The sequence below is a fragment of the Rhinopithecus roxellana genome, chromosome 8 (assembly GCF_007565055.1).
Source record: "Rhinopithecus roxellana isolate Shanxi Qingling chromosome 8, ASM756505v1, whole genome shotgun sequence".
Classification (NCBI taxonomy): Eukaryota; Metazoa; Chordata; class Mammalia; order Primates; family Cercopithecidae; genus Rhinopithecus; species Rhinopithecus roxellana.
The window spans coordinates 100,593,426-100,607,561 of NC_044556.1; the positions used below are offsets into that span (position 1 = coordinate 100,593,426).

General features: G+C 37.3%; 1 protein-coding gene and 1 non-coding gene across 3 annotated transcripts in view; one reads left to right on the top strand and one right to left on the bottom strand.

The window, feature by feature from the left end:
* The window catches only part of ERO1B (endoplasmic reticulum oxidoreductase 1 beta), a 67,725-nt gene that overhangs the window by 43,385 nt on the left and 10,204 nt on the right, over positions 1-14,136 (bottom strand). For both annotated transcript variants that reach the window (XM_010384668.2, XM_010384670.2), the window contains exon 2: positions 11,136-11,255. In XM_010384668.2, coding sequence (XP_010382970.1) covers positions 11,136-11,255 — 120 coding nt within the window. The remainder of the gene's footprint in view (positions 1-11,135; positions 11,256-14,136) is intronic.
* On the top strand, positions 8,775-8,965 carry LOC115899311. Its single transcript, XR_004059058.1, has one exon. It is a non-coding gene; the product is annotated as a U2 spliceosomal RNA (small nuclear RNA).

Consider the following 14,136-nt stretch of genomic DNA (forward strand, 5'->3'; position numbering starts at 1 on the left):
GAAAGTTAAAAGACAAAATATTAAAAATAAATAACTATAGCTATAATACACTATGCAAACTATACACGATATAAGTACATGTCCATAAAACCAAATTGGGTGGGTGGGGAGGGGAGTAAAAGTATAGCATTTATGCAAGTGATCAAAGTTAAGTCAGTATCAGCTGAAAATAGCCTGCTACTAACGTAAGATGTATGTAGGTCTCATGGTAACTACAAAGCAAAAACCCTTAGTAGTTGCAGAAGAGATAAAAGATTCAAGGCATACCACTACAAAAAAGTCATCAAACCACAAAGGAAAACAGCAAGAGAGGAGGAGAGAATAAAGGAATTATAGATTAACAACAACAACAACAACAAAACAATTAACAGAATGGCAATAGTAAGTCCTTACCTGTCAATGATTACTTTGAATGCAAATGGATTAAATTATCCAATCCAAAGCCATCAACTGGCTGAATGGGTTAAAAAATAAGACCTAATTATATGCTGCTTATAAAAGACTTGCTTCACCTCTTAAGGATACACACAGACTGAAAAGATAGAAAAAGATATTCTATGCAACTAGAAACCAAAAGAATAGGGGTAGCTACCCATATGTCAGACAAAATAGACATGTACAAAGAGACAAAGAAGGTCATTACAAATGATAAAGGGGTCAATTTATCAAGAAGTTACAAAAACTACATATACATGCACCCAACTTCAGAAAATGTAAATATATAAAGCAAATATTAATAGCTTTGAAGAGAGAGATAAACTGCAATACAGTAAGACTTCAATACTCCACTTTCAACACTAGATCCCTAGACAGAAAAAAAAAAAATCAATGAGGAAACACTGAACTTGAACTACACTTTAGACCAAATTGCCCTGCCAGATATTTATAGAATATTCCATACAACAGTAACAGAATATACATTCTTCTCAGTGCATATGGAACATTCTCCAGGGTAGATCACATTAGGCCACAAAACAAGTCTTAACAAATTTAAGAACACTGAAATCATATGAAGTATCTTTCCTGACCACAATAACATGAAACTAGAAATCAGTAATCAACGAAACCAAAGTTTTTTTTAAAAGATAAACAAAACAGACAAACCTTTAGCTAGACTAACAAAGAAAAAGAGAAGATGCAAACAAAATCAGAATTAAAGAGGAGCCATTACAACTGATATTAAAGAAAAAGAGACTACTAATCACAACTATATTCCAATAAATTGGATAACCTAGAAGAAATGAAGAAATTACTAGAAACATGCAGCCTACCAAAGCCAGAGTAAGGAAGTAATGAAAATCTGAATAGGCCAATAATAATTAAGGAGATTGATTCAATAAAAAGTATTTTATCAAAGAAAGATCAGGCGCTGGGCGCAGTGGCTCATGTCTGTAATCTCAGCACTTTGGGAGGCTAAGGCAGGTGGATCACCTGAGGTCAGGTCAGGAGTTCAAGACCAGCCTGAACAACATGGTGAAACCCTGTCTCTATTAAAAATACAAAAATTAGCTGGATGGGGTGGCGTGGGCCTATAATCCCAGCTACTCGAGAGGCTGAGGCAGGAGAATCACTTGAACCCAGGAGATGGAGGTTGTAATGAGCCAAGATCGTGCCACTGCACTCCGGCCTGGGCAACAGAGCAAGACTTACTCTCAAAAAAATAAAAAAGAAAGACCAGGACTTCATCTCATGGCTTCACTGCTGAATTCTACCAAACATATAAAGAATAGCAATAAATCCTTAAACTTTTCAAAAAAAATTGAAGAGAAGGTAATACTTTCAAACTCATTTTAGAAAGCCAGTATTTACCCTGATTCCGAAGCCAAAGACACTATCAAAAAAAAAAAAAAAAAACAAAAAAAAAAAAAAAAAAAAAAAAGAGGAAACTACAGGACAACAGCCCTGATGAACAAAAATGCAAAAATTCTCAATAAAATACTAGTGAACCAAATCCAAAAGCATATTAAAAAGATCATTCACCATCATCAAGTGACATTTATCCCAGAAATGCAAGTGGTAGTTTGACACACATAAATCAATAAAAATAATACACATTAATAAAATTAAAGAAAAAAGTCACATTATTATTTTGATAGATGCAGAAAAAGCATATTACAAAATTCAACATCCTTTCATAAAAACTACCCCCAAAAAATAAGGTATGGAAAAAATGTACCCCAGCATAATAAAGGTCATGTACCCACAGCTAACATCATACTCAATGGTGAAAACTGAAAAGCTTTTCTTCTAAGATTAGAAACAACACAAGAATGCCCACTCTCGCCACTTCTATTCAACATAGTACTGGAAGTTCTAGTCAGAGCAATAAGGCAAGAAAAAGAAATAAAATACATCTATATAGAAAAAGAAATGAAAATATCTGTTTGCTGATGACATGATCTCATAGAAAACTGTAAAGACCACCAAAAAATCCAGTAAAAAACTGGTGATAAATTCTGCAAAGTTGCAGGTTACAATGTCAGCATACAAAAATCCATAGCATTTCTATACACTAACAATGAAAATCCCCCCCAAAATTGAGAAAACAATCATATTTACAATAACATCAAGAAATGAAATAGTTGTAAATTTAACCAAGGAGGTGAAAGATCTATGCACTAAAAACTAAAATACTAATGAAAGAAACTGAAGACACAAATAAATGGAAAGATATCCCATATTCAGTGATTGGAAGAATTGTTAAAATGTTCATGTTACCTAAAGTGATCTACAGATTCAATGCAATTCCTATCAAAATTCCTATATCATTTCTTTACAGACATTAAAAAAAAAAATCCAGCCAGGCACAGCAGATCACATCTGTAATCCCAGCACTTTAGGAAGCAGAGGTGGGAGGATCAGTTGGGACAGTTCAAGGTTTTCAAGGCTACAGTGAGCTATGATTGTGCCACTGCACTCCAGCCCAGGTAAAAGAGCAAGACCCTGTCTCAAAAAAACAAAAACAAACAAAAAAAAGAACAATCCTAAAATCTGTATGGAACCAGAAAAGACTCTGAATAGCCAAAGCAATCATGAGCAAAAAAACCAAAGGTGGACTCATTGCACACTGTGATTTCAAAATATATTACAAAGTTACCTGTAATCAAAACAGCATGGTACTGGCATAAAAATAGACACATCAACCAATGGAACAAGTTAGGAAGCCCAAAAATAAACCTAAGAATCCCAAGTGTGTACGGTCAATTGATTTTTGACAAAAGTGCCAAGAACACACAATCGGGAATGGACAGTCTGTTTAATAAAGTGTTGGGAAAACTGGATATTCACAATCACAGGAATGAAGCTGGATCTCTACCTCATACAAAAATGCTCTTTCCCCAGATATCCACATTGCTTGCTTTCTCACACTCTTTAGGTCTTCCTGAAATGGTATCTTTTCAGTCTTTTTTTGTTTGTTTATTTGTTTATTTTTTTGAGACAGGGTCTCGCTCTGTCGCCCAGGCTGGAGTGCAGTGGTGCGATCTCAGTTCACCGCAACCTCTGCCTCCAAGGCTCAAGTGATTCTCCTGCCTCAGCCTCCCAAGTAGCTGGGATTAAAGTTGCACGCCACTACTGGCCAGCTAATTTTTTTGCATTTTTAGTGGAGACGGGGTTTCACCATGTTGGCCAGGCTGGTCTTGAACTCCTGACCTCAAATGATCCACCAGCCTTGGCCTCCCAAAGTGCTGGGATTACAAGCGTGAGCCACCATGCCCAGCCCTGCTGTTTTAAGCTGCTAAATGTAAAGCTAATTTTTTATTTCAGCAAGAGAAATACATGGTGCAATGAATGTACTATGGTAGACACTGTACCATACTTCAAGAATAAAGGGGTTATAATTACCCTAGCTGTGGAAATGTTGCAGGTAGACAACCTTGGGTGAAAAGAGCCACCTTACCCAAGATTGGATCCTTATTTCCTATGGTGGCCTTCATCCAATGACAAACTGATGGAGAGATATAAAGGCCTAGACCTCTTGCCCCAAATGGGGACAACTAACTCGGAAGTGTTATTCCATCTTAAGAATTCCCCACAGGCTTACCTGAGGTTTCCACTGAGGCTGCATCACAGCTTGACTTCTCCCTTTGCCCAGTCCTCATTCCCTGCCTTCCCCAAACTGTTGGTCCCAAGAGTAGTCCCTAACTGAGCTCTTGTACACTTATCACTGTCTCCGAATATGCTTCTCAGAGAACCTAACCTGTGACAACTTGCCTAGCTCCAGGAAAATAAACAAAAACTTAGGTTTTGTTGTTGTTGTTGTTTGAGATGAAGTCTCGCTCTGTCACCCAGGCTGGAGTGTAGTGGCATGATCTTGGGTCATGGCAACCTCCACCTCCCAGGTTCAAGCGATTCTCCCACCTCAGCCTCCCAAGTAGCTGGGATTGCAGGCACACTCCACCACGCTTGGCTAATTTTTTGTATTTTTAGTAGAGATGGGGTGTCACCAGGTTGGCCAGGTGGGTCTCGAACTCCCGACTTCAAGTGATCCACCCATCTCGGCTCCCAAAGTGCTGAGATTGCAGGTGTGATCCACTGTGCCAGGCCAAAATTCAGTATTTTTATTAAGATCACATTAAATTTACATATTAACTAGGGGAGAATTAAAATTGTTAAGCTACAAAGGATATCTTTCCATTTGTTCAAATCTACTTTTGTGTCTTTCAAGAATGTTTTAAAGCTTTCCTCCTTTAGGTTTTGCATACTTCTTGATGTACTTATTCCTATATACCTTATCTGTTTTATTGCTAATACAGTTTTTGTTTTATTTTGTTTGCTTTTTTTTTTCTTTTGAGTCAGTAGCATCACTATGTTGCCTAGGCTTGTCTCGACCCCCTGGGCTCAAGCGATACTTCCAGCTCAGTCTCCCGAGTAGCTGGGACTACAGGCATGCACCACCATGCCTGGTTTCATTGCTAATGTAAATGGTGGTTTCCTTACTGTTACAACTTCTAAATGGTTATTATTTACATTTATGAAGATATTGATTTTTTTGTATATCAAGTTTATGGCTTGCTATATTGATATATGTTTTATTGTTTTTCATTTTATTATTGATTCTTTTGCATTTTTTACATATAACTTTTTTCATGTATCTATATTTTTTTATTTTTAAGACAGAGTCTGTCACCCAGGCTGGAGTGCAGTGGCATGATCTTGGCTCAGTGCAACCTCTACCTCCCGGTTTCAAGCAATTCTCATGCCTCTGCTCACCCCCCGACCAGTAACTGGGATTACAGGCACACGCCACCATGCCCAGCTAATTTTTTATATTTTTAGTGGAGACAGGGTTTTTGCCATGTTAGATAGGCTAGTCTAGAGTTCCTGGCCTCAAGTGATCCACCTACCTCAGCCTCCCAAAGTGCTGGGATTACAGGCAGAAGCCACCATGCCCAGACAACTTTTTTCATTTATAAATGAAAATAGTGATACTTATTCCTTTAAAATCTGTATGCCTCTCCATTGTCACTTACAAGGAGAAGCTAAATAATGTGTATACATGGGCACAGAATGTGGAGTAACAGTCACCGGAGACTCAGAAGGGTGGGGTGGGCCAGGCATGGTGGCTCATGCCTATCATCCTAGCACTTTGAGAGGCCAAGGTGGGCAGATCACTTGAGACCATGAGTTCAAGACCAACCTGGCCAACACGGTGAAACTCCGTCTCTACTATAAATATAAAAATTAGTCGGGTGTGTTGGCATACACCTGTAGTCCCAGCTACTTGGGAGACCTGAGGCAGGAGAATCACTTGAACCCAGGAGGCAGAGATTGCAGTCAGCCAAGGTCACACCACAGCACTCCAGCTTGGGCAACAAAGGTGAGACTCTTGTCTCCAAAAAAATGAAGGGTGGGAGGGGAGTAAGGGATGAGAAATTACATAAGGTGTATTCGGGTGATGGTTCCATTAAAAGCTCAGGCTTCACCACTAGGCAATATATCCATGTAACAAAACTGCACTTGTACCCCTTAAATTTATACAGAAAAAAAGTAAAATAAAATTTTATGACTCTAGTTATTTTTTTCTTTCTTCTTCTTCTTCTTTTTTTTAATCAGAGCCATCACTTTGGATAGTTGTTTTCTTTTATTTGACTGTGTCAGACGGTATATCCAACAGTGAATGGAGATAGTGGGTATCCTTGTCTTGGTTCCTGACCTAACTGAGAATTCCTCTAGTGTTTCCCTATATGCAAGACATGTTAGGTACGCTGATATTAGGACTGAAATTATCATATTAAGAAATATACATCATTCTTATTATTTTAAAAATCAAGAGCACATACTGAATTTTGTTGATGATCAAAACATCAATGCAAGAATCATCCTTGCATTCTTGGAATAAAATCTATTTGGTCATGATTTTACATATATGTATATTTGCACTTGTACATGTGCACTCAAAACTTAGGCATCATCCTTGATTCATTTCTATCATCATACTTCACACTCGATCCATCAGAAAAACTTGCTGGTGTTACCTTTTGTGTACAACCCTAATTTGATCATTTTCTACATTTTTCAGCTCTAGCATTCTATGCCAAATCTGTATTGTTTTTATATGAACTAACACAATAGTCTCCTAAATGCCTTCCTCTATTTCTTGTCTTCTACCCTTACAGTCTTTTTTGCACAAAAATCCCTTTAGTAGTTTCTTATCCTGCTTAAAATAAAATCTAGCATCCTTACATGGTCAATAAGGTCCTACTGTTTTTTAAACCTGGTCCCTACCTATATTTCCAGCTCTCCCTCTCATTCACTTTCCTCCAGCTATACCAGCTTTCTGCCCGTTCAACACACCAAGCTTATTCCTATCTCAAGATCATTTACTTGGTATTCTACCTCTTTTCCCTGGAATGTTCTTTCCCCAAACCCTCTGATGGCTGTTTCGCATTAGGTAGGACTTTGCTCAAATGTCACATTAGCATAAATACTTTATTTTCCCAAATACCTTCTTTAATGGAGGGCTACCTACCTCTCCCACCCTCCAATTCTCCAATATTCATTCTCTCCTACTTTACTTTTCTCCATAGAACTTACCTTAGAAGCATCTGAAATTATATCTTATTGTTTATTTGTTTACTGTCTCTCTTATCAGAAAAGTTTTGTCTTATCCACTACTGTATCCATAGAACCTGACACAAATTAATCATTCAATAAATATTTAGTGCATAAAGGAATGGAATAAGAAGCAAAAAAGAGAAGTCAGAAACACCAGCTATAGCAGCCAACTGCCCAACTGCATAAAGGTGGACTGTTACCTCCACCTTGCTTGCTGAATCATAAGTATGTATGTGATATGTGTTTAAAATTAACCTGGTTTTGGCTGGGCATGGTGGCTCATGCCTATAATCCCAGCACTTTGGGAGGCCAAGGCGCATGGATCACCTGAGGTCAGGAGTTGTGGACCAGCCTGGTCAACACAGTGAAACCCCGTCTCTACTAAAAATATAAAAATTAGCCAAGTGTAGTGGTGTGGGCCTGTAGTCCCAGCTACCCAGGAGGCTGAGGCAGGAGAATCGCTTGAACCTGGGAGGCTGAGGTTGCAGTGAACCAAGATCGCACCATTGCACTCCAGCCTGGGTGACAGAGCAAGACTCTGTCTCAATAATAATAATAATCATAATCATAATAGATTAAATTAACCTCTTCTCTTAGCTTTTTCTTTTTAAAGCTTTCCTTTTTTTGCCACTGTTGTAGGTAGAGTATATTGAGTAGAGTATATTCCTTTTTCTTTCTTTTATAGGTTGACCAAACAAAAAGAGGAGTAGATATCACCCAAATATCCTAGAGTTACAGCTGAATGCATTAACTAGATCATGGCATTAACCCTCCCCTGTGAGAGGGTATGAGTATGTTTTGGTTGCATATGGAATAAGTTCACTGTGTTGTTCAGAACATTTTCAAACTGCATGTGTAAGAGGAAGAATGAGAGAGTTTGTTGAGTAGCCAAGAGCCACACTGTCATTTCTGCCTAACTAACTTCCATTATTCCTTCTTTGGTAACAGTCCCTAATTTCCCTTTGGGAAACAACGACTCCACTTTTACTCACGCAAATGAGACTGTCAACCAAGGTGTCCTTCCTTCTTTTGGTCCAATGGGTCATACGACCCTACCTGGACAGAAATACAACTCTTGCATAAAGTTTGGAAAACATGGGAAAATAGTTAATTTGATCCAAAATTCCAGTGATTCCTTAAAGAAAATGGTCATTAGTTCCAGCTTTAGTTTTATCTTTTCTGAAGTATGCTTCCTCAGCTTATCTTTCAATTTTGTTAGCTACTCCACATCTTTTCTTAATAAAACTTCTGTTTTGTTTGTTAGCCAACAAAAATACCCTACCTGGAATACCTAAACTATTACTTCTTTGTTTGAAAAATGTGGCTAATATTGAGAAAATTTTGGTGTGAAGATTAAATGAGATATTCATTCAAACATTCAAATATCGGAGTACTTCCATTGACCAAGCCTGCTAGGGACAGAGAAACAGAAGATACAAACCCAAAGTGAAGGAGTGAAAGAGTGAGGGACATAACATTATGTAGAGATGTGAACTGGACCTCTTGTGAAGAGATGGTCTTTGATACAAGAAACACTTCCTCCATTGTATTACATTGAGCCATATGAAACTGGCATGTTCAAGCATTTTTGAAATATAAAAGTAAAAATTTCATATAGTTCAATGTAATGGTAGAAAAGAAACAAGAGAAAGCAGCTACAAATGCATTTAGATTTATAGATTTAGTGGTGGGAATTTAAAGAAGCACCTGTCTCTCCCATTGCTTCTCGGCCTTTTGGCTAAGATCAAGTGTAGTATCTGTTCTTATCAGTTTAATATCTGATACATTCCTCTATCCGAGAACTATATATTTATGGCTTTTTGGAGTAGGGAGATGGAATAGGAGCTTGCTGCATCCACTCCATGCATTGACCTGATATTGCAGTACTTTCAGGAACGGTGCACTCCTCCAGAAAAAAAAAAAAAAAGAACCAGCACATGTCTTATTTGTATGTAAAACGCCTAGAGTAACAGACACTCAATAGTTTATTTAGGTATAGATTACTCTTTGAAATAAATTCATGAAATATGCTTTCCTAAAGGATTTTGTCTAGAGGAGAAACATTCATCACCTTTTTTGGATATTCCTGGTGCTGACAAGAAAGAGAGTTGTGTCCCAAAATCTTTAATTCTCTTATTTGTTATCTTTCTGCACAAGATACTAGATTTTTTTTAATCCTCAAAAATATTTAATTTGACCAGCCTAGCCAACATGGTGAAACCTCATCTGTACTAAAAACACAAAAATTAGCCAGGCCTGGTGGTGGGCGCCTGTAATCCCAGCTACTCGGGAGGCTGAGACAGAAGAATTGCTTGAACCCAGGAGGCAGAGGTTGTGGTGAGCTGAGATCACACTACTGCACTCCAGCCTGGGTGACAGAGCAAGACTCTGTCTGAAAAAAAAACAAAAAAATTTAATTTAGTTGACTTAAGCCTAGGGAAAAAAAAAAAAAAAAAATATATATATATATATATATATATAAACATTATATATAAACATATATAATATATATAACTAGATTTATATATATATATATATATAGAGAGAGAGAGAGAGAGAGAGATCACTTGAGGCCAGGAATTTGAGATCAGCCCGGGCAAACATGGCAAGATCCTATCTCTAAAAAAAGCAAAAACAAAAACATACATATATTATTAAATAATAAAAATATATATATTTAGGCCGGGCACAGTGACTCACACCTGTAATCCTGCACTTTGGGAGGCCGAGGCAGGTGGATCACCTGAGGTCAGGAGTTTGAGACCAGACTGGCCAATATGGCAAAACCCTGTCTCTACTAAAAATGCAAAAACTAGCCAGGTGTGGTGGCGCACGCCTGTAATCCCAGCTACTCAGAAGGCTGAAGCAGAAGAATCGCTTGGAGGCAGGAGGCGGAGGTTGCAGTGAACTGAGATTGCACCACTGCACTGGGTGACAGAGCAAGGCTCTGTTTAAAAAAAAAACAAAAAAAAAATTAATTTAGCTGACCTAAGCCTAGGAAACAAAAATATAGATAGATCGATCGATTGATCACTTGAGGCCAGGAATTCGAGATCAGCCTGGGCAGACATGGCAAGACCCTGTCTCTAAAAAACGCAAAAACAAAAACATACATATATTATTAAATAATAAAATATATATATTTAGGTCGGGCACAGTGACTCCCATCTGTAATCCCAGCACTTTGGGAGGCCGAGGTAGGTGGATCACCTGAGGTCAGGAGTTTGAGATCAGCCTGGCCAATATGGCAAAATCCTGTCTCTACTAAAAATACAAAAACTAGCTGCATGTGGTGGTGCACGCCTGTAATCCCAGTTACTCAGAATGCTGAGGCAGAAGAATTGCTTGAAGCCAGCAGGTGGAGGTTGCAGTGAGCTGAGATTGCACCACTGCACTCCAGCCTGGGAGACAGAGTGAGACTTCATCTCAAAAATAAGAAGAAGAATAAAAAATAAAGTAAAATAAAACAAAATAAAATGTTGTTCTAAAATTTAAAACACTGTTCTTTTGAATATTGCCTTACTGCTATATTTAAAGATTGCTGCTGCCTTTAAACGATCACTGGTTATTTTGTAAAGGTCTAGAGTAGACTATTATTAGATTTAAGAACCAATTCTGGAGCATTACTATTGGTAGTGGTCTACTTGAAGTCTCAGCCTGTTTTTCCAGCCCTTTCAGAAAGACGTCCAACAAAGATGCTGCTGCAGTACTGTGCACTGCTAACAATGCTAGCACACTGCCATCAGAACAACTCAAAGGCTGAGTAGGTGTGTCCAGATGGCAGAACTATATTATAAGAGAGGCTGACAAAATAAATCTGTGACATTTTCAGCTTCTGTAGAGAGGGGAGTCTCTGCCTCAAAACCAAAACTGAAAAATGAGGAACTTCCATACAAAGGAAGGGGGCTAAGATTTGTACTGTTTAAAAAGATCGATAAGTTTTCACTATGATACATAATAAATTCAATGATGAAAGATATACACAGGGTGCAGAGAGGAACTGAAATGGGTTGCCAAAAGGATCATAAAGGTCACATATAAACCTTTGATATCAACAGAATGAAAACTTAAAACCTTACCTTGTAATAACGAAAATAGTCTCTCTCTTGCAATTTTTTTATTTTGGGGAAGATTTTGTAGGTATTGAAGTTATCGATGCTGTCAATATCACACAAGCAATCATCCAGAACTCCAGTGACCTAGAATTTATATAATTTAAAATACATAAACTACTGATGTTTCAACCTTAACAAATCTACACTATTATATAAAAATGTAATTTATTCTTTCAAATTAGCCAGTACTTGCTGATTAAGATACAATATTAAAGCAGTCAATTTACTTTTTACTGTGGTCAATGAAATAAAAAAACAATAGAAAGATCAGCTACACCCATTTGGAAGAACATTTTTCTCTAGCACTTGAAGATTATTGAATTCTCCTTCCTCTACTTAAACATACATGAAATCCAAGTGGCCACTGGAATATGAAGGCAATATCTTCCCAGCCTAACCTAGAAGTTACAGACTGTAATGATATTGCTGTAGTAACCCATGTCTTCTATCTTTCCTTTAGGCGGCCATTTATGGAGGCTTACATGATAGGCACAGTATTAAGAGCTTTATATTATCTCATTTCCTCTTTAAAAGTATTCCATGAATGAGGTATTATAATCTTCACATTACATATAAGGAAATTAAGGTTTAGTAGCCTTATAGTAAGTTTTCCAGAGTAGAAATGGAACTGATTCCCAATCTATCAGATTGGGAATCTATGATCTTATCCACTATTCAAAGATTATTTGCTAATGCAAGAAGAGAAATTGGTATTTCCGAAGTGAATGTAGAGTCCCAAAATTCCATAAAACAATCTTCGGCTAAATTAAAAATGGAACTCATTGACTGATATGCACAATCTGGATTTATCTTCCAGGAATTATCCTGAATGATAAAGCAAGCCAAAAGGTTACACGCTATATGATTCCATTTACAGAACACTTTTTAAATGAAAAAAATTTAGAAATGGAAAGCATACTATTTGTTGCCAGGGATTAGGGACTGGGGTAGGGGATGGAAGGTGGGATAGGTAGGGTAGGAAGGAAATAGTGTGGATGTAAAAGGGCAACAGGAGGAATATCTGTGGTGACGAAACTGTTCAGTATTTTGACTGTGATGGTGAATACATTGACCTATGTATGTGATAAGATTGTATGGCACTAATACATACACACACAAACAAAACAAGTAAAACTGGGAGAATCTGAGTAAGATCAGTAGATTCTATCACTGTCAGTGTCCCAGTTATAACACTGAACTACATGTTTACAGGATGTTACCATTGGGATAAACAGATAAAGAGTATATGGGATTTCTGTGTTATTTCTTGCAACTGCATACGAACTTACAACTAAAATTTTTGAAAAACAAGAAATGGGTCTCAGCCTGTTAAAGGTTATTTATATGGTCCATAGGAGGAATATATGCGAGTAATGGTCAGAAAATGGAAACCGGTCCTTGCAAGCTGTTTCATTCTCATTCTCCCTCCCTAGGAGTATAAATGTGTCCCCAGACTCCCTTCCACAGAGTTAGGGCTATATTATCTTGAGATAAGTGATCATTATCAGAATTTTGGCTCTAGAGTTATATTTACTTTGCTGTCCGACTCACTAGGATCCTATCACTAACTCCCAAATTTCATTCCATTGCTCTCACTTACTACTTACAAGACAGCGAGTTCTATTTTTTTCTTTCCGCTCCCCCACAGTCTGAAATATGTTTCTAAAGACTTCAAATGCTAGCCCCTAAACAGGAAAAAAATACAAACCAACAAGCTCTCTAGGTTTTAAAAATATTTTATCTACTGATAGATATATAATATATACATATAATTATATATATATAATTAAATAACAAAGTAAATACTGCCAGTATCCTTTAAGCTCCTCTTTAATTACATCTATCTCCCTTTCCCTAAAGGTAGAAATAAATCTTGTTTTTGTTACCAATTTTCCTTTTTCTGGTAATGCATCCCTAAACAATATGCTTGAGTTTTTTTGTTATTTCTTATAATTTTTTCTTAAATTGTTGACTTTTAGTTTATAAAGCACCATATTTTACTTCTTTAAAACATTTTAATTGTGGTAGGGGATGGGTTCACAAAGTTGACATGTACATGTTTTATAACCTTTAGAAGACTACTGAGACAGAAACCTGTGTGTCACTAAAAGCTTCTAAATACTGCCAGTATCATATTAAAAAGTAAAACAGAAAAACAGATGTTGGCAAGGATGTGGAAAAAAGGGAATGCTTATACACTGTTAGTGGGACTGTAAATTAGTTCAACACCTATGAAAAACAATATGGAGATTTATCAAAGAACTAAAAGTAGAACCATCATTTGACCCCGCAATCCCACTACCGGGTATCTATCTACCCAAAGGAAATCATTATATCAAAAAGACACCTGCACTTGAACGTTTATCACTGCACTATTCACAGTAGTGAAGTCATGCAATCATCATGTAGGCAAGTGCCCATCAACGGTGGATGGAATAAAGAAAATGTGGTCCATGTACACCACGGAATACTAAGTAGCCATTAAAAAAAAAGAAATAATGTCCTTTGCAGCAACATGGATGCAGCTGGAGGCCATTACCCTAAGTGAATTAATGCAAAAGCAGAAAATCAAATACTGTATGTTCTCGCTTATAAGTGGGAGCGAACAATGAGTACACGTGAACATAAGGAAGGAAACAACACTGGGGACCCCAAAAGGTGAGGAGACAGGGGGACAAGAGCTGAAAAATTCCCTATACCCATGTAACAAACCTGTACAAGTACCCCCTGAATCTTAGGAAAAAAATAAAAAATAGAAATAAATAGTGCCAGTATCCTTTAAGCTCCTCTTTAATTACATCTACCTCCCTCTCCGTAAAGGTAGAAATAAATCTTGTTTTTGTTGTCAATTTTTCCTTTTCTGGTAATGCATCCCTAAACAATATGCTTGAGGTTTTTGGCCCCCGTTTCTGAACTTTAATGTTAATGGAATCTAATGTGTGAATTTTTCTGGGATGTGCCTCTT